Genomic DNA, 19,408 nt, shown 5'->3' with positions numbered 1-19,408 from the left:
GGCCGGAGGGACATCCCCACGCAGGAGGCCTCCTCCATTCAGACCCATTCTGCCTCCGGTTCCTTCAGCAACCCTCTCTGTATTCACCGCCCAGTGATAGGAGGTTTGGTAAGACCACGAGTCTCTCTCGCTGTAAGATGGTTTTACCTATCTGAGGGACACTTCCCTCCCAGACAAAGGCCATGATTAGTTTGTTGACCCTGGTGAAGAAGGATTTGGGGTAAAGATCGGGAGTGATCTGAATACAAAGAGGAACCGAGGCAGCACGTTCATTTTCACCGTCTGTACCCTTCCCACTAGCAAAAGTGATATTGTAGGCCTCGTCAAAAAGAAAAAGGAGGCATTTGTCAGGGCTAAAAGGCTGGGAACAGACGAAGCCTGTGTGGCATATAAGGAAAGTAGGAAGGAACTTAAGCAAGGAGTCAGGAGGGCTAGAAGGGGTCATGAAAAGTCATTAGCAAATAGGGTTAAGGAAAATCCCAAGGCTTTTTACACGTACATAAAAAGCAAGAGGGTAGCCAGGGAAAGGGTTGGCCCACTGAAGGATAGGCAAGGGAATCTATGTGTGGAGCCAGAGGAAATGGGCGAGGTACTAAATGAATACTTTGCATCAGTATTCACCAAAGAGAAGGAATTGGTAGATGTTGAGTCTGGAGAAGGGGGTGTAGATAGCCTGGGTCACATTGTGATCCAAAAAGACGAGGTGTTGGGTGTCTTAAAAAATATTAAGGTAGATAAGTCCCCAGGGCCGGATGGGATCTACCCCAGAATACTGAAGGAGGCTGGAGAGGAAATTGCTGAGGCCTTGACAGAAATCTTTGGATCCTCGCTGTCTTCAGGGGATGTCCCAGAGGACTGGAGAATAGCCAATGTTGTTCCTCTGTTTAAGAAGGGTAGCAAGGATAATCCCGGGAACTACAGGCCGGTGAGCCTTACTTCAGTGGTAGGGAAATTACTGGAGAGAATTCTTCGAGACAGGATCTACTCCCATTTGGAAGCAAATGGACGTATTAGTGAGAGGCAGCACGGTTTTGTGAAGGGAAGGTCGTGTCTCACTAACTTGATAGAGTTTTTCGAGGAGGTCACTAAGATGATTGATGCAGGTAGGGCAGTAGATGTTGTCTATATGGACTTCAGTAAGGCCTTTGACAAGGTCCCTCATGGTAGACTAGTACAAAAGGTGAAGTCACACGGGATCAGGGGTGAACTGGCAAGGTGGATACAGAACTGGCTAGGCCATAGAAGGCAGAGGGTAGCAATGGAGGGATGCTTTTCTCATTGGAGGGCTGTGACCAGTGGTGTTCCACAGGGATCAGTGCTGGGACCTTTGCTCTTTGTAATATATATAAATGATTTGGAGGAAAATGTAACTGGTCTGATTAGTAAGTTTGCAGACGACACAAAGGTTGGTGGAATTGCGGATAGCGATGAGGACTGTCTGAGGATACAGCAGGATTTAGATTGTCTGGAGACTTGGGCGGAGAGATGGCAGATGGAGTTTAATCCGGACAAATGTGAGGTAATGCATTTTGGAAGGGCTAATGCAGGTAGGGAATATACAGTGAATGGTAGAACCCTCAAGAGTATTGAAAGTCAAAGAGATCTAGGAGTACAGGTCCACAGGTCATTGAAAGGGGCAACACAGGTGGAGAAGGTAGTCAAGAAGGCATACGGCATGCTTGCCTTCATTGGCCGGGGCATTGAGTATAAGAATTGGCAAGTCATGTTGCAGCTGTATAGAACCTTAGTTAGGCCACACTTGGAGTATAGTGTTCAATTCTGGTCGCCACACTACCAGAAGGATGTGGAGGCTTTAGAGAGGGTGCAGAAGAGATTTACCAGAATGTTGCCTGGTATGGAGGGCATAAGCTATGAGGAGCGATTGAATAAACTCGGTTTGTTCTCACTGGAACGAAGGAGGTTGAGGGGCGACCTGATAGAGGTATACAAAATTATGAGGGGCATAGACAGAGTGGATAGTCAGAGGCTTTTCCCCAGGGTAGAGGGGTCAATTACTAGGGGGCATAGGTTTAAGGTGAGAGGGGCAAAGTTTAGAGTAGATGTACGAGGCAAGTTTTTTACGCAGAGGGTAGTGGGTGCCTGGAACTCACTACCGGAGAAGGTAGTGGAAGCAGGGACGATAGGGACATTTAAGGGGCATCTTGACAAATATATGAATAGGATGGGAATAGAAGGATACGGACCCAGGAAGTGTAGAAGATTGTAGTTTAGTCGGGCAGTATGGTCGGCACGGGCTTGGAGGGCCGAAGGGCCTGTTCCTGTGCTGTACATTTCTTTGTTCTTTGTTGTTCTTTGTAAAAGAGGGAGTGAGGTCTATCTTTGCAGGTCTTCATCTCCTCCACCAGGCTGGAGAGGTTCCACTTGTGGAGCCTCTTCCAGGTGTGGGCCACTTGGATCCCCAGGTACCTGAACTTGGTTTGGGTCATTTTAAACGGTAGCTCTTCCAGCTCCACTCCTCCCTCTCGGAGGTTTACTGGGAAGATTTCGCTCTTTCCCAGGTTGAGTTTGTAACTGGAGAATGCACCAAACTCCCGAAGGAGTTCTCTTATCTTTCCCATGCTGGCCAGGGAGTGTGAAATATAGAGGAGCAGGTCATCCACATAGAGCGAAACTCTGAGCTCCATGCTCCCTCTCCGAATGCCTGCCTGCCGATCTAAGGGCGATGGCCAGTGGCCCGATTGGCAGTGCGAACAGGATTGGGGATAATGGGCACCCCTGCCTCATTCCCCTAAGCAGTCGGAATTACTCAGCGCGGGTGGCGTTCATCCATGTGCTCGTCAGGGAGCGCAGTACAGGGGCTTCACCCATGCGGTGAAACCTGATCCGAACCCAGCTCTCTACCTTCCAGACAGCTGTCTCTTTTCTTGGGGGGGGGGTGGTCCTCTAGTTCGGGGTTTCATGTGGGGTGGTGTCTTCCTATTCAGGGGGACTCTGGGGGGAAGGTCCCTCTAGTTAGGAAGCCTCTGTGGGAGGGGCCTGCAGATCGAGGGTCCCTGTGGGGAGCGGGGTCCTCTAGTTAGGAGGTTTCTGTAGGGGATCGCTTTAATTACAGGGTCTCTCAGGGGGGAATCTCCCTATTTCGGGGTTCCCTAAGGGGGTGTCCCTATTTAGAGGGTCCAGACGGGGGAGGGCAGCACGGTAGCATTGTGGATAGCACAATTGCTTCACAGCTCCAGGGTCCTGGGTTCGATTCCGGCTTGGGTCACTGTCTGTGCGGAGTCTGCACATCCTCCCCGTGTGTGCGTGGGTTTCCTCCGGGTGCTCCGGTTTCCTCCCACAGTCCAAAGATGTGCAGGTTAGGTGGATTGGCCGTGATAAATTACCCTTAGTGTCCAAAATTGTCCTTAGTGTTGTGTGGGGTTACTGGGTTATGGGGATAGGGTGGAGGTGTTGACCTTGGGTAGGGTGCTCTTTCCAAGAGCCGGTGCAGACTTGATGGGCAGAATGGCCTCCTTCTGCACTGTAAATTCTATGATCTATTCAGGGGCTCTGTGGGGATCACTCTGGTTACAGAGTTTCTGTGGAATGTCGTTCAATTAGGGATCCCTGTGGGAGTCTCATTATTTAGGGAGTCTCTGTAGGGGGGGGGGGGGGGGGGGGGGGTCCACAGTGGTTAGCGCTGTTGCTTCAGAGCGCCAGGGTCCCAGGTTCGATTCCCGGCTTGGGTCACTGTCTATGCGGAGTCTGCAGGCTCTCCCCGTGTCTGCGTGGGTTTCCTCCGGGTGCTCCGGTTTCCTCCCACAGTCCAAAGATGTGCAGGTTAGGTGGATTGGACAGGCTAAATTCTCCCTCAATGTACCCGAATAGGTGCTGGAATGTGGCGACTAGGGGCTTTTCACAGCTACTTCATTGCAGTGTTAACGTAAGCCTACTTGTGACAATAAAGATTATTATTATGTTTGTGGGTCTCTGTGGGAGGTCCCTTTAGTTAGGGGTTCTCTGTGGGAGGTACCTCTAGTTAGGGGGTCTCTGTGGGAGCTCCCTCTAGTTAGGGGATCTCTGTGGGAGCTCTCTTTAGTTAGGTGGTCTCTGTAGGAGGTCCCTCTAGTTAGGGGTCTCTGTGGGAGGTCCCCCTAGTTATGGCGATCCTGTGGGTGGTCCCTCGAATTAGGGGGTCTCTGTGGGAGGTCTCTCTAGTTAGGGGTCTCTTTGGGAGGTCTCCCTACTTAGGGGGTCTCTAGGGGGTCTCACTATTTAGGGGTCTCTGTGGGGGTCCCTCTAATTAGTGAAATCCTGTGGGTGATCCCTAGAGTTAGGGGGTCTCCATGGGGGTTCCTAAAGTTAGGGGGTCCTCGGGCGGGCTCCGTATTTAAGTGGTGCCTGGGGGGAGGTGAGAGAGACAGGTTGGGTCACCTTCGTACTTGAGGGAAGGGGGGTTGGCACCCAGAAACTCCGAGGGGGAGGGCCTGCTTTGTGATGCAGGATGAGGGGTTGATTTGTGGTGCTGGGGGGGGGGGTTTGGCCAGCGGCAGAACTTCGCTATTGGGGCAACGCTCATAATGGTGACGCAATAGCGGGATTCCCTCTAGAATCTCTCGTATTCCGCGCCATGCATAAATTTGCATGGGGGGAACAAAGAACAAAGAAAAGTACAGCACAGGAACAGGCCCTTCGGCCCTCCAAGCCTGCCCCGACCATGCTGCCGTCTAAACTAAAATCTTCTGCACTTCCGGGGTCCGTATCCCTCTATTCCCATCCTATTCATGTTTTTGTCAAGATGCCCCTTAAACGTCACTATCGTCCCTGCTTCCACCACCTCCTCCGGTAGCGAGTTCCAGGCACCCACTACCCTCTGTGTAAAAAACTTGCCTCGTACATCTACTCTAAACCTTGCCCCTCGCACCTTAAACCTATGCCCCCTAGTAATTGACCCCTCTATCCTGGGGAAAAGCCTCTGACTATCCACTCTGTCTATGCCGCTCATAATTTTGTACACCTCTATCGGGTCGCCCCTCAATCTCCGTCGTTCCAGTGAGAACAAACTAAGTTTATTCAACTGTTCCTCATAGCTAATGCCCTCCATACCAGGCTATATCCTGGTAAATGTCTTCTGCACCCTCTCTAAAACCTCCACATCCTTCTGGTAGTGTGGCGACCAGAATTGAACACTACACTCCAAGTGTGTCCGAACTAAGGTTCTATACAGCTGCAACATGACTTGCCAATTTTTATACTCAATGCCCCGGCCAATGAAGGCAAGCATGCCGTATGCCTTCTTGACTACCTTCTCCACCTGTGTTGCCCCTTTCAGTGACCTGTGGACCTGTACACCTAGATCTCTCTGACTGTCAATACTCTTGAGGGTTCTACCATTCACTGTATATTCCCTACCTGCATTAGACCTTCCAAAATGCATTACCTCACATTTGTCCAGATTAAACTCCATCTGCCATCTCTTCGCCCAAGTCTCCAAACAATCTAAATCCTGCTGTATCCTCTGACAGTCCTCATCGCTATCCGCAATTCCACCAACCTTTGTGTCGTCTGCAAACGTACTAATCAGACCAGTTACATTTTTCTACAAATCATTTATATATACTACAAAGAGCAAAGGTCCCAGCACTGATCCCTGCGGAACACCACTAGTCACAGCCCTCCAATCAGAAAGGCACCCTTCCATTGCTACTCTCTGCCTTCTATTACCTAGCCAGTTCTGTATCCATCTTGCCAGCTCACCTCTGATCCCGTGTGACTTCACCTTTTGTACCAGTCTGCCATGAGGGACCTTGTCAAAGGCCTTACTGAAGTCCATATTGACAACATCCACTGCCCTACCTGCATCAATCATCTTTGTGACCTCCTCGAAAAACTCTATCAAGTTAGTGAGACACAACCTCCCCTTCTCGCCAGTACGTCCACTTGCTTCCAAATGGGAGTAGATCCTGTCTTGAAGAATTCTGTCCAGTAATTTCCCTACCACTGACGTATGGCTCATCGGCCTATAATTCCCTGGATTATCCTTGCTACCCTTCTGAAACAAAGGAACAACATTGGCTATTTTCCAGTCCTCCGGGACATCACCTGAAGACAGTGAGGATCCAAAGATTTCTGTCAAGGCCTCAGCAATTTCCTCTCTTGCCTCCTTCAGTATTCTGGGGTAGGTCCCATCAGGCCCTGGGGACTTATCCACCTTAATATTTTTCAAGACGCCCAACACCTCGTCTTATTGGATCTCTATGTGACCCAGGCTATCTACACACCCTTCTCCCAGACTCAACATTCACCAATACTGATGCAAAGTATTCATTTTGTACCTCGCCCATTTCCTCTGGCTCTACACATAGATACCCTCCCCTGTCTTTCAGTGGGCCAACCCTTTCCCTGGCTACCCTCTTGCTTTTTATGTACGTGTAAAAAGCCTTTGGATTTTCCTTAATCCCATTTGCCAATGACTTTTCATGAACCCTTTCAGCCCTCCTGACTCCTTGCTTAAGTTCCTTCCTACTTTCCTTATATTCCGCACAGGCTTCGTCTGTTCCCAGCCTTCTAGCCCAGACAAATGCCTCCTTTTTCTTTTTGACGAGACCTACAATATCTCCAGTTATCCAAGGTTCCCGAAATTTTCCATATTTATCCTTCTTCCTCACAGGAACATGCCGGTCCTGAATTCGTTTCAACTGACAATTGAAAGCCTCCCACATGACAAATGTTGATTTACCCTCAAACATCCGCCCCCAATCTAGGTTCTTCAGTTCCCGCCTAATATTGTTATAATTAGCCTTCTCCCAATTTAGCACATTCACCCTAGGACCAATATTATCCTTGTCCACCAGCACTTTAAAACTTACTGAATTGTGGTCACTGTTCCCAAAATGCTCCCTACTGAAACTTCTACCACCTGGCTGGGCTCATTCTCCAATACCAGGTCCAGTACAGCCGCTTCCCTAGTTGGACTAGCTACATATTGTTTTAAGAAGGCCTCCTGGATGCTCCTTACAAACTCAACCCCGTCTAAGCCCCTAGCACTAAGTGAGTGCCAGTCAATATTGGGGAAGTTAAAGTCTCCCATCACAATAACCCTGTTGCTTTTACTCCTTTCCAAAATCTGTCTACCTATCTGCTCCTCTATCTCCCGCTGGCTGTTGGGAGGCCTGTAGTAAACCTCCAATGTTGTGACTGCACCCTTCTTATTCCTGATCTCCACCCATATAGCCTCGCTGCCCTCTGAGCTGTCCTCCCGTCGTACAGCTGTGATATTCTCCCTAACTAGTAGCGCAACTCCTCCACCCCTTTTACATCCCCCTCTATCCCGCCTGAAACATCTAAATCCTGGAACGTTTAGCTGCCAATCCTGTCCTTCCCTCAACCAGGAGCACAAATCACATGCAATTGAGCTCCGGTGGGAGAACAGGGGCTGGATTCTTCGTTTCAGCGGCTAAGTGCTGGTGCCAGCAGAGCATGTGTGGTCTGTTACAACCAGAAAAAGCGTTGTGACATCCTCACCGAGTCCGGGACCGGTGAGGGGTTAGCACCGGCGGCGAGTGAAACTCCCACCTCCCGTACCAAAAATGGCCGGTCCTGGGCCACGCATGCACACGGCTGACGACCTGCATCGGTCCTGCCGTTCAACATTGTGTCTGCCATGCGCGAACCCAACTCACCATCGCGACCCCACAGCCCATTCCTTGGTCACCCCCTGGCCACCCCCCCCGCCCCCCCCCCCCCCCCCCTCCAACAGCGGTGCGGATCCCGGCTTAGTGTGGCGGTGCTGGACATAGCCCACACGTGTCCCATGCTGTATGGAACTCGGCACACCTGGGGTGGAGCATCGCGGGTGGGCCACCGATGACGCGCCAACACAGTTACAATGGCGTGCAGCGCGTGTCACTGTGAGGGCAGTTTGGAGGGGGCGGAGCATGACTGACCGATGCCAGCCCAGATCTTGGCGTCAGAGCCGATTCTACGCCCGATCGGTGAACACGATTTCGGTGTCGGGCAACGGACAGTCCCGCCTTTTCGATGTTTGCACCTATTGTGCAAATCAGTCAATTTATTTCTGGTTAAACTCTTCAGCATAATAAGATTGTTTATTCGGGGTTTCTATCAGTGCTCTTGGGAGGTTAAAAATATTCCATGGCTGGAAAAGTTTGGGAAACCCTGGGCGAGATTGTCCGACCGCCCGCCGGGTCGGAGAATCGCCGGGGGCTGGCGTGAATCCCGCCCCCGCCGGTTTCCGAATTCTCCGGCACCGGATATTCGGCGGGGGTGGGAATCGCGCCGCGCCAGTTGGCGGGCCCCCCCCCCGCAATTCTCCGGCCCGGATGGGCCGAAGTCCCGCTGCTAAAATGCCTGTCCCGCCAGAGTAGATTAAACCACCTACCTTACCGGCGGGACAAGGCGGCACGGGCGGGCTCCGGGGTCCTGGGGGGGGCGCGGGGCGATCTGGCCCCGGGGGTTGCCCCCACGGTGGCCTGGCCCGCGATCGGGGCCCACCGATCCGTGGGCGGGCCTGTGCCGTGGGGGCACTCTTTTCCTTCCGCCTTCGCCACGGTCTCCACCATGGCGGAGGCGGAAAAGACTCCCTCCACTGCGCATGCACGGGAATGCCGTCAGCGGCCGCTAACGCTCCCGCGCATGCGCCGCCCGGAGATGTCATTTCCGCGCCAGCTGGCGGGGCACCAAAGGCCTTTTCCGCCAGCTGGCGGGGCGGAAATTCGTCCGGCGCGGGCCTAGCCCCTTAAGGTTGGGGCTCGGCCCCCCAAGATGGGGCGGCGCGATGCCCGACTGATTTGCGCCTTTTTGGGCGCCAGTCGGCGGACATCGCGCCGATACCGGAGAATTTTGCCCCCTGTTCTAGATTCTCTGTACACTTGAATTGACTCTGTCTGCTCAGCCCATGCATTCTTATTACAAGAGGGCATCCCATAACATTGTCAAAGAAAAGTAAACGCCCTTGGCTCCAGATCCTACAACAAGATGTCCAAAGAAGCATTGGAAGATCTGTTCCTTGCTTCATCCACACCTTCAGTTGTGCCAACTTCCATCAGTAAGTTTGCAGTAAGGTCCAATCTGATCTCTGTAACTGTTCTGGTTGATCTTGGGAATCCTTGAAGATTGATTCAGCTGGATTTCGACAAGGTCTCAGGTCTGTATTTTTCATAGTCTAGCTGTCCTGTAGTTCTAAAGCATTTTGTTTAGTCTCTGGGCAGAAGAGTGCTTATTGGATGGACTGATGAGGAAGTGTGGGCACAAACTGCCCACGATTTTCTACCTGTTAATCTCATTGGAGGAAATATCATGGGCACTAGGAAATTGTACTTAGTCCCTGATAATACAATCTGGGCCAGATTGTAAACTTACTTCCAATTTGCAATGAGTAAAAGTAAAGTCGCCACAGTCCCAGATGACCACAGGCTGCTTTCCCCTTTGAGGGGGGAGAGCTGACTGGTGGTGATTTAACCTGAGGGTCACCACACCTCAGGCGAGGGACAAGGTTGAGAAGGCAGGACCTTCATGAATAACCTCAGCCGGTACAGGAATTGAACCCACGTTGTTGGCCTCACTTTGCATCACAAACCAATGAGTAATGCCACAGGAGATCAGTTAGAAGGCATTGATTATATTTAAAATTCCTGTGAAACACTTTTCTGTGGAATTGTTACTTCATTAAATCACTGAGAGTTCTCCAGTCTAATTTGTTATTTCTGTTTGCAGAGTGGAAGAGAATTCGTGACTGTGAAGGTAAGATATTATTATTGTGACACACAGGAAAGAAAAATTAAATTCAAAAGCAGATGAACAGCTTAAACAAGAGCTGACATCTCAAAATAATTAACAACTGACAAATAGCCTACACGAAGGGCTATGACCAGGGCTACGTAAAAACATCAGGAGCAGGAGGAGACCATTTAGCCCACTGACCCTGTTCCATTGGGTGGAATTCTCTGCCCATTCGCTGGTGGCAGAATTCTCTGGTCCCACCAGCAGCGCACCACCACCCGCAGGTTTCCCAGCAGCTTGGGGTGGCTTCATTGACAAGCGGCGGGAGTAGAGAATCCTGCCACCAGCAAACGACGCGCCAAAGTTCTCCGTCCTCGCTGCAGTGGTGGAGGGTCGGACTCGCAATGGAGAATCCCGGCCATCGTTCAGTAAAATCAAGGCGGATCTTTGGCTTTGAGTCCATTTCTTACCCATTCTGCATATTCCCTGGTTCCCTGACAAACCAAAAATCAATCTCACCCTTACATCCACTCAAAGATGGAGCATCCAAAATCCACTGGGATTCACCATCCTTTTCTCCTCATCTCAATTAAAAATGATGGACACCTTATCCTGAGAATGTGTTCTGGATCTGTGTCTACCATGTGTAATAGCCTGCATGGGGCCTACAGGGTGGGAATTGTTAAGTTCTTGTACAGAGACAATGATTGAGACAGCATACCAAAGGACATCACTAGTCGAATTTATTGTATAACAAACTGTGGGTTGCAAACTAATACTAACAAACTGGAATAATCACAAACACAAGTAACCGCGACAAATTCTTCTACAGACTACCCCGCGGTTACAGTGTCATATGGTATGGCCTGCCTGCCACCTAGTGGTCGGAGGTCAAATATATTTACATGTACAATTGCTTCTGCATATCACTACATCCCCTTTCCTTGAGATTTTGAACAAACATACACACATCATTTCAATAAATATTATATATGATATGCGTCGCCCAGGAATTTATACCATGTATAGTTATATTATCCAATTACAGATTCAATCTTTCAGGTTTCTTTTTACACTTTGTTGATTTTCTTAACTTCAGTAGATCTGATGAATCTGCTTGACATTTCTGTAGGTGCAACTGGTATGACCACATCACTGTTTGGAACTTCAGACTGTACAATGATATTTGATTCGTCCTCTGGTTGTGTTGGTTTTGAAGAATCTAAGTTTTCATAGACATTGTCTTGTAGTCGAGCAACAAGTTGTTTAACTTTCAGGATGCCCGTCTGTTTCTCCTTAGTACCTGTCCTTGCTCCGTGATTACAGTGTAAGATCTCAGACCTATTTCTGTAATACTGTTGCACATTTTGACCAGCCATCAGGATCCTCCACTCTCACTACATCATTCGGATTTAAAGGTTTCAGAGTCCTGGTTGACTTGTCATGGTACCTCTTCTGTTTCTTCTTTTGAGATTGCAACTAATCCCTTATCTTCTCATTTACTTGTTGTTTGGTATGGCATGGCAGAATTGTTCATAGCGTTTGACTCATAAACAGTTCTGATAGCGACAAACCACAACTTAAAGGAGATGCTCGATAGCTGATCAATGCTGGATATGGATCATCTCGACTGTCCGTAGCCTTTTTCAGCAGTTTGACTATCTGCACACGTTTTCCATTTCGCCATTAGACTGAGGGTACAATGGACTTGATGTGATATGTCTGAAGTCATAAAGCTGTGCAAATGCCTTCCATTCTTTACCACTGAAACACGGACCACTGTCACTCATAAACCTGGGGATGCCATGACGTACAAACATTGCTTTTGTCTGCATAATAACACAATTGGCTGACGAGCTTGACAACTGTGCTACTTCTGGATAGTTTGAATAGTAGTCAACTATTAGCAAATATTCTTCGCCTTCAAGATAGAATAAGTCTATCCCAACCTTTTGCTAAGGAACTGACACAATTTTGCCCATCTCCATCGGTTCCTTTGCTTGTCGATATTGATATTATTGACAAGTGCTTCTACTGAGGGAGAAAGTTGCAGCGACGAATGACTCTGTGAGAGAAGAGATTCTCCTCACCTCCGACTTAAATTGGCTGCCCTTTATTTCTAAATCCTCCCAAGAGGGAATATCCTTTCCACATCCACCTCAAGTCGCTCGGGACCTTGTATGTTTCAACCAAACTGAGTCTTACTCTTTGCAATAGATGAGTTCAGAGCTCCTGGAGTCACATTTAAACAGTACTCAGACACACATTCACCCTCTGCAGCCCAGGTGTTGATGTGGAGATGAGAAAAATGGCACCCAAGAGCCCCCCACCCCGACCCAGCAGAATCCGAGGCCTCCACCGACTCCCGGCCAAGTCCAGCCCCGTCAACCCTCAGAAGACTCTGAGCCAACCAACATCCTGACAGAATCCGAGCCCCGGCACCCAGCACGTTCCAGCATTCCAAAGCCCCAGCAGGCTCTGTGCCCCTGACCCCAGCAGGCTCTGTGCCCCCGAAGCCCAGCAGGCTCAGTGCCCCCGAAGCCCAGCAGGCTCTGTGCCCCTGATCCCAGCAGGCTCTGTGTCCCCGAAACCCAGCAGGCTCTGTGCCCCTGATCCCAGCAGGCTCTGTGCCCCCGAAGCCGAGCAGGCTCTGTGCCCCCGAAGCCCAGCAGGCTCTGAGCCCCTGACCCCAGCAGGCTCTGCGCCCCTGAACCCAGCAGGCTCTGTGCCCCCGAAACCCAGCAGGCTCTGTGCCCCCGAACCAGCAGGCTCTATGCCCCTGACCCCAGCAGGCTCTGCGCCCCTGACCCCAGCAGCCACTGTGCCCCTGACCCCAGCAGCCTCTGTGCCCCTGACCCCAGCAGCCTCTGTGCCCCTGACCCCAGCAGCCTCTGTGCCCCTGACCCCAGCAGCCTCTGTGCCCCTGACCCCAGCAGCCTCTGTGCCCCTGACCCCAGCAGGCTCTGTGCCCCTGACCCCAGCAGGCTCTGTGCCCCTGACCCCCACAGGCTCTGTGCCCCTGACCCCAGCAGGCTCTGTGCCCCTGACCCCAGCAGGCTCTGTGCCCCTGACCCCAGCAGGCTCTGTGCCCCTGACCCCAGCAGGCTCTGTGCTCCTGACCCCAGCAGCCACTGTGCCCCTGATCCCAGCAGCGTCTGTGCCCCTGACCCCAGCAGCCTCTGTGCCCCTGACCCCAGCAGCCTCTGTGCCCCTGACCCCAGCAGCCTCTGTGCCCCTGACCCCAGCAGCCTCTGTGCCCCTGACCCCAGCAGCCTCTGTGCCCCTGACCCCAGCAGGTTCTGTGCCCCTGACCTCAGCAGGCTCTGTGCCCCTGACCCCCACAGGCTCTGCGCCCCCGAAACCTAGGAGCCTCTGCGCCCCTGACCCCAGCAGGCTCTGTGCCCCTGACCCCAGCAGGCTCTGTGCCCCTGACCCCCACAGGCTCTGTGCCCCTGACCCCAGTAGGCTCTGTGCCCCTGACCCCAGCAGGCTCGGTGCCCCTGACCCCAGCAGGCTCTGTGCTCCTGACCCCAGCAGGCTCTGTGTCCCTGACCCCCGCATGCTCTGTGCCCCTGACCCCAGCAGGCTCTGTGCCCCTGACCCCCACAGTCTCTGTGCCCCCGAAACCCAGCAGCCTCTGTGCCCCTGACCCCAGCAGGCTCTGTGCCCCTGGCCCCAGCAGGCTCTGTGCCCCTGACCCCAGCAGGCTCTGTGTCCCCGAAACCCAGCAGGCTCTGTGCCCCCGAAACCCAGCAGGCTCTATGCCCCTGACCCCAGCAGGCTCTGCGCCCCTGACCCCAGCAGCCACTGTGCCCCTGACCCCAGCAGCCTCTGTGCCCCTGACCCCAGCAGCCTCTGTGCCCCAGACCCCAGCAGCCTCTGTGCCCCTGACCCCAGCAGCCTCTGTGCCCCTGACCCCAGCAGCCTCTGTGCCCCTGACCCCAGCAGCCTCTGTGCCCCTGACCCCAGCAGGCTCTGTGCCCCTGACCCCAGCAGGCTCTGTGCCCCTGACCCCCGCAGGCTCTGTGCCCCTGACCCCAGCAGGCTCTGTGCCCCTGACCCCAGCAGGCTCTGTGCCCCTGACCCCAGCAGGCTCTGTGCTCCTGACCCCAGCAGGCTCTGTGCCCCTGACCCCAGCAGGCTCTGTGCCCCTGACCCCCACAGGCTCTGTGCCCCTGACCCCAGCAGGCTCTGTGCTCCTGACCCCAGCAGGCTCTGTGCCCCTGACCCCAGCAGCCTCTGTGCCCCTGACCCCAGCAGGCTCTGTGCTCCTGACCCCAGCAGGCTCTGTGCCCCGCACCCCAGCAGCCTCTGTGCCCCTGACCCCAGCAGTCTCTGTGCCCCGGAAACCCAGCAGGCTCTGTGCCCCCGAAACCCAGCAGACTCTGTGCCCCCTAAACCCAGCAGGCTCTGTGCCCCTGAACCCAGCAGGCTCTGTGCCCCCGAAGCCCAGCAGGCTCTGTGCCCCTGACTCCAGCAGGCTCTGCGCCCCTGACCCCAGCAGGCTCTGTGCCCACGAAACCCAGCAGGCTCTGTGCCCCCGAAACCGAGCAGGCTCGTTGCCCCTGATCCCAGCAGGCTCTGTACTCCTGACCTCAGCAGGCTCTGTGCCCCTGACCCCAGCAGGCTCTGTGCCCCTGACCCCCACAGGCTCTGTGCCCCTGACCCCAGCAGGCTCTGTGCCCCTGACCCCAGCAGGCTCGGTGCCCCTGACCCCAGCAGCCTCTGTTCTCCTGACCCCAGCAGGCTCTGTGTCCCTGACCCCCGCATGCTCTGTGCCCCTGACCCCAGCAGGCTCTGTGCCCCTGACCCCCACAGTCTCTGTGCCCCCGAAACCCAGCAGCCTCTGTGCCCCTGACCCCAGCAGGCTCTGTGCCCCTGGCCCCAGCAGGCTCTGTGCCCCTGACCCCAGCAGGCTCTGTGTCCCCGAAACCCAGCAGGCTCTGTGCCCCCGAAACCCAGCAGGCTCTATGGCCCTGACCCCAGCAGGCTCTGCGCCCCTGACCCCAGCAGCCACTGTGCCCCTGACCCCAGCAGCCTCTGTGCCCCTGACCCCAGCAGCCTCTGTGCCCCTGACCCCAGCAGCCTCTGTGCCCCTGACCCCAGCAGCCTCTGTGCCCCTGACCCCAGCAGCCTCTGTGCCCCTGACCCCAGCAGGCTCTGTGCCCCTGACTCCAGCAGGCTCTGTGCCCCTGACCCCCACAGGCTCTGTGCCCCTGACCCCAGCAGGCTCTGTGCCCCTGACCCCAGCAGGCTCTGTGCCCCTGACCCCAGCAGGCTCTGTGCTCCTGACCCCAGCAGGCTCTGTGCCCCTGACCCCAGCAGGCTCTGTGCCCCTGACTCCCACAGGCTCTGTGCCCCTGACCCCAGCAGGCTCTGTGCTCCTGACCCCAGCAGGCTCTGTGCCCCTGACCCCAGCAGCCTCTGTGCCCCTGACCCCAGCAGGCTCTGTGCTCCTGACCCCAGCAGGCTCTGTGCCCCGCACCCCAGCAGCCTCTGTGCCCCTGACCCCAGCAGTCTCTGTGCCCCGGAAACCCAGCAGGCTCTGTGCCCCCGAAACCCAGCAGGCTCTGTGCCCCCTAAACCCAGCAGGCTCTGTGCCCCTGAACCCAGCAGGCTCTGTGCCCCCGAAGCCCAGCAGGCTCTGTGCCCCTGACTCCAGCAGGCTCTGCGCCCCTGACCCCAGCAGGCTCTGTGCCCACGAAACCCAGCAGGCTCTGTGCCCCCGAAACCGAGCAGGCTCGTTGCCCCTGATCCCAGCAGGCTCTGTACTCCTGACCTCAGCAGGCTCTGTGCCCCTGACCCCAGCAGGCTCTGTGCCCCTGACCCCAGCAGCCTCTGTGCCCCTGACCCCAGCAGGCTGTGTGCCTCCCTGACCCCAGCAGGCTCTGTGCCCCTAAACCCAGCAGCCTCTGTGCTCCTGACCCCAGCAGGCTCTGTGCCCCTGACCCCAGCAGGCTCTGTGCCCCTGACTCCCCGCAGGCTCTGTGCCCCTGACCCCAGCAGGCTCTGTGCCCCTGACCCCCGCAGGCTCTGCGCCCCAGACCCCAGCAGGCTCTGTGCCCCTGATCCCCGCATGCTCTGTGCCCTGACCCCAGCAGGCTCTGTGCCCCTGACCCCCACAGTCTCTGTGCCCCGGAACCCAGCAGCCTCTGTGCCCCTGACCCCAGCAGGCTCTGTGCCCCTAGCCCCAGCAGGCTCTGTGCCCCTGGCCCCAGCAGGCTCTGTGCCTCCCTGACCCCAGCAGGCTCTGTGCCTCCCTGACCCCAGCAGGCTCTGTGCCCCTGACCCCAGCAGGCTCTGTGCCTCCCTGACCCCAGCAGGCTCTGTGCCCCTGACCCCAGCAGGCTCTGTGCCCCTGACCACCGCAGCCTCTGTGTCCCTGACCTACTCAGCCTCTGTGCCCCCGAAACACAGCAGCCTCTGTGCCCCTGACCCCAGCAGGCTCTGTGCCCCTGACCCCAGCAGGCTCTGTGCCCCTGACCCCAGCAGGCTCTGTGCCCTTGACCCCAGCAGCCTCTGTGCCCCTGACCCCAGCAGGCTCTGTGCCCCCGAAACCTAGCAGCCTCTGTGCCCCTGGCCCCAGCAGCCTCTGCGCCCCTGACCCCAGCAGGCTCTGTGCCCCTGACCCCAGCAGGCTCTGTGCCCCTGACCCAGAGGCTCTATGCCCCTGACCCCCGCATGCTCTGTGCCCCTGACCCCAGCAGGCTCTGTGCCCCTGACCCCCACAGTCTCTGTGCCCCCGAAACCCAGCAGCCTCTGTGCCCCTGACCCCAGCAGGCTCTGTGCTCCTGGCCCCAGCAGGCTCTGTGCCCCTGACCCCAGCAGGCCCTGTGCCCCCCTGACCCCAGCAGGCTCTGTGCCTCCCTGACCCCAGCAGGCTCTGTGCCCCTGTCCCCAGCAGGCTCTGTGCCCCTGACCCCAGCAGGCTCTGTGCCCCTGACCCCAGCAGCCTCTGTGTCCCTGACCCCAGCAGGCTCTGTGCCCCTGACCCCAGCAGGCTCTGTGCCCCTGACCCCAGCGGGCTCTGTGCCCCCGAAACCCAGCAGGCTCTGTGCCCCCTAAACCCAGCAGGCTCTGTGCCCCTGAACCCAGCAGGCTCTGTGCCCCCGAAGCCCAGCAGGCTCTGTGCCCCTGACTCCAGCAGGCTCTGCGCCCCTGACCCCAGCAGGCTCTGTGCCCACGAAACCCAGCAGGCTCTGTGCCCCCGAAACCGAGCAGGCTCGTTGCCCCTGATCCCAGCAGGCTCTGTACTCCTGACCTCAGCAGGCTCTGTGCCCCTGACCCCAGCAGGCTCTGTGCCCCTGACCCCAGCAGCCTCTGTGCCCCTGACCCCAGCAGGCTGTGTGCCTCCCTGACCCCAGCAGGCTCTGTGCCCCTGAACCCAGCAGCCTCTGTGCTCCTGACCCCAGCAGGCTCTGTGCCCCTGACCCCAGCAGGCTCTGTGCCCCTGACTCCCCGCAGGCTCTGTGCCCCTGACCCCAGCAGGCTCTGTGCCCCTGACCCCCGCAGGCTCTGCGCCCCAGACCCCAGCAGGCTCTGTGCCCCTGATCCCCGCATGCTCTGTGCCCTGACCCCAGCAGGCTCTGTGCCCCTGACCCCCACAGTCTCTGTGCCCCGGAACCCAGCAGCCTCTGTGCCCCTGACCCCAGCAGGCTCTGTGCCTCCCTGACCCCAGCAGGCTCTGTGCCTCCCTGACCCCAGCAGGCTCTGTGCCCCTGACCCCAGCAGGCTCTGTGCCTCCCTGACCCCAGCAGGCTCTGTGCCCCTGACCCCAGCAGGCTCTGTGCCCCTGACCACCGCAGCCTCTGTGTCCCTGACTTACTCAGCCTCTGTGCCCCCGAAACACAGCAGCCTCTGTGCCCCTGACCCCAGCAGGCTCTGTGCCCCTGACCCCAGCAGGCTCTCTGCCCCTGACCCCAGCAGGCTCTGTGCCCTTGACCCCAGCAGCCTCTGTGCCCCTGACCCCAGCAGGCTCTGTGCCCCCGAAACCTAGCAGCCTCTGTTCCCCTTGCCCCAGCAGCCTCTGCGCCCCTGCCCCCAGCAGGCTCTGTGCCCCTGACCCCAGCAGGCTCTGTGCCCCTGACCCAGAGGCTCTATGCCCCTGACCCCCGCATGCTCTGTGCCCCTGACCCCAGCAGGCTCTGTGCCCCTGACCCCAGCAGGCTCTGTGCCCCTGACCCCCACAATCTCTGTGCCCCCGAAACCCAGCAGCCTCTGTGCCCCTGACCCCAGCAGGCTCTGTGCTCCTGGCCCCAGCAGGCTCTGTGCCCCTGACCCCAGCAGGCCCTGTGCCCCCCTGACCCCAGCAGGCTCTGTGCCTCCCTGACCCCAGCAGGCTCTGTGCCCCTGTCCCCAGCAGGCTCTGTGCCCCTGACCCCAGCAGGCTCTGTGCCCCTGACCCCAGCAGCCTCTGTGTCCCTGACCCCAGCAGGCTCTGTGCCCCTGACCCCAGCAGGCTCTGTGCCCCTGACCCCAGCAGGCTTTGTGCCCCCGACACCCAGCAGGCTCTGCGCCCCCCAGCAGGCTCTGTGCCCCCAAAACCCAGCAGGCTCTGTGCCCCTGACCCCAGCAGGCTCTGTGCCCCTGACCCCAGCAGGCTCTGCGCCCCTGACCCCAGCAGGCTCTGCGCCCCTGACCCCAGCAGGTTCTGCGCCCCTGACCCCAGCAGGCTCTGCGCCCCTGACCCCAGCAGGCTCTGAGCCCCTGACCCCAGCAGGCTCTGCGCCCCTGACCCCAGCAGGCTCTGCGCCCCTGACCCCAGCAGGCTCTGCGCCCCTGACCCCAGCAGGCTCTGCGCCCCTGACCCCAGCAGGCTCTGCGCTCCTGACCCCAGCAGGCTCTGCGCCCCTGACCCCAGCAGCCTCTGTGCCCCTGACCCCAGCAGCCTCTGTGCCCCTGACCCCAGCAGCCTCTGTGCCCCTGACCCCAGCAGCCTCTGTGCCCCCGAAACCCAGCAGGCTCTGTGCCAACGAAACCCAGCAGGCTCTGTGCCCCCGAAACCCAGCAGGCTCTGTGCCCCTGACCCCAGCAGGCTCTGTGCCCCTGAAGCCCAGCAGGCTCTGTGCCCCTGACCCCAGCAGGCTCTGTGCCCCTGACCCCAGCAGGCTCTGCGACCCTGACCCCAGCAGGCTCTGTGCCCACGAAACCCAGCAGGCTCTGTGCCCCCGAAACCGAGCAGGCTCGTTGCCCCTGATCCCAGCAGGCTCTGTACTCCTGACCTCAGCAGGCTCTGTGCACCTGACCCCAGCAGCCTCTGTGCCCCTGACCCCAGCAGGCTCTGTGCCCCGAAACCCCAGCAGGCTCTGTGCCCCTGACCCCAGCAGGCTCTGTGCCCCTGACCCCAGCAGGCTCTGTGCCCTTGACCCCAGCAGCCTCTGTGCCCCTGACCCCAGCAGGCTCTGTGCCCCCGAAACCTAGCAGCCTCTGTGCCCCTGGCCCCAGCAGCCTCTGCGCCCCTGACCCCAGCAGGCTCTGTGCCCCTGACCCCAGCAGGCTCTGTGCCCCTGACCCAGAGGCTCTATGCCCCTGACCCCCGCAGGCTCTGTGCCCCTGACCCCAGCAGGCTCTGTGCCCCTGACCCCCACAGTCTCTGTGCCCCCGAAACCCAGCAGCCTCTGTGCCCCTGACCCCAGCAAGCTCTGTGCTCCTGGCCCCAGCAGGCTCTGTGCCCCTGACCCCAGCAGGCCCTGTGCCCCCCTGACCCCAGCAGGCTCTGTGCCTCCCT

At 57.2% G+C, this 19,408-nt stretch overlaps 1 protein-coding gene across 4 annotated transcripts in view; it reads left to right on the top strand.

Annotated features, from left to right (window-relative positions):
• The window catches only part of LOC140390476 (butyrophilin subfamily 1 member A1-like), a 178,939-nt gene that overhangs the window by 123,257 nt on the left and 36,274 nt on the right, over positions 1–19,408 (top strand). For 2 of the 4 annotated variants that reach the window (XM_072475638.1, XM_072475636.1), the window contains one exon: positions 9,676–9,702. The exons of the other annotated variants lie outside the window; for them this stretch is intronic. In XM_072475638.1, the coding sequence (XP_072331739.1) occupies positions 9,676–9,702 (27 nt within the window). The remainder of the gene's footprint in view (positions 1–9,675; positions 9,703–19,408) is intronic. 4 annotated transcript variants of the gene reach the window in all.

The sequence above is a fragment of the Scyliorhinus torazame genome, chromosome 14 (assembly GCF_047496885.1).
Source record: "Scyliorhinus torazame isolate Kashiwa2021f chromosome 14, sScyTor2.1, whole genome shotgun sequence".
Taxonomy (NCBI): Eukaryota; Metazoa; Chordata; class Chondrichthyes; order Carcharhiniformes; family Scyliorhinidae; genus Scyliorhinus; species Scyliorhinus torazame.
The sequence above is the reverse complement of the archived record's forward strand: the minus strand, read 5'-3'. Positions and strand labels throughout refer to the sequence as shown.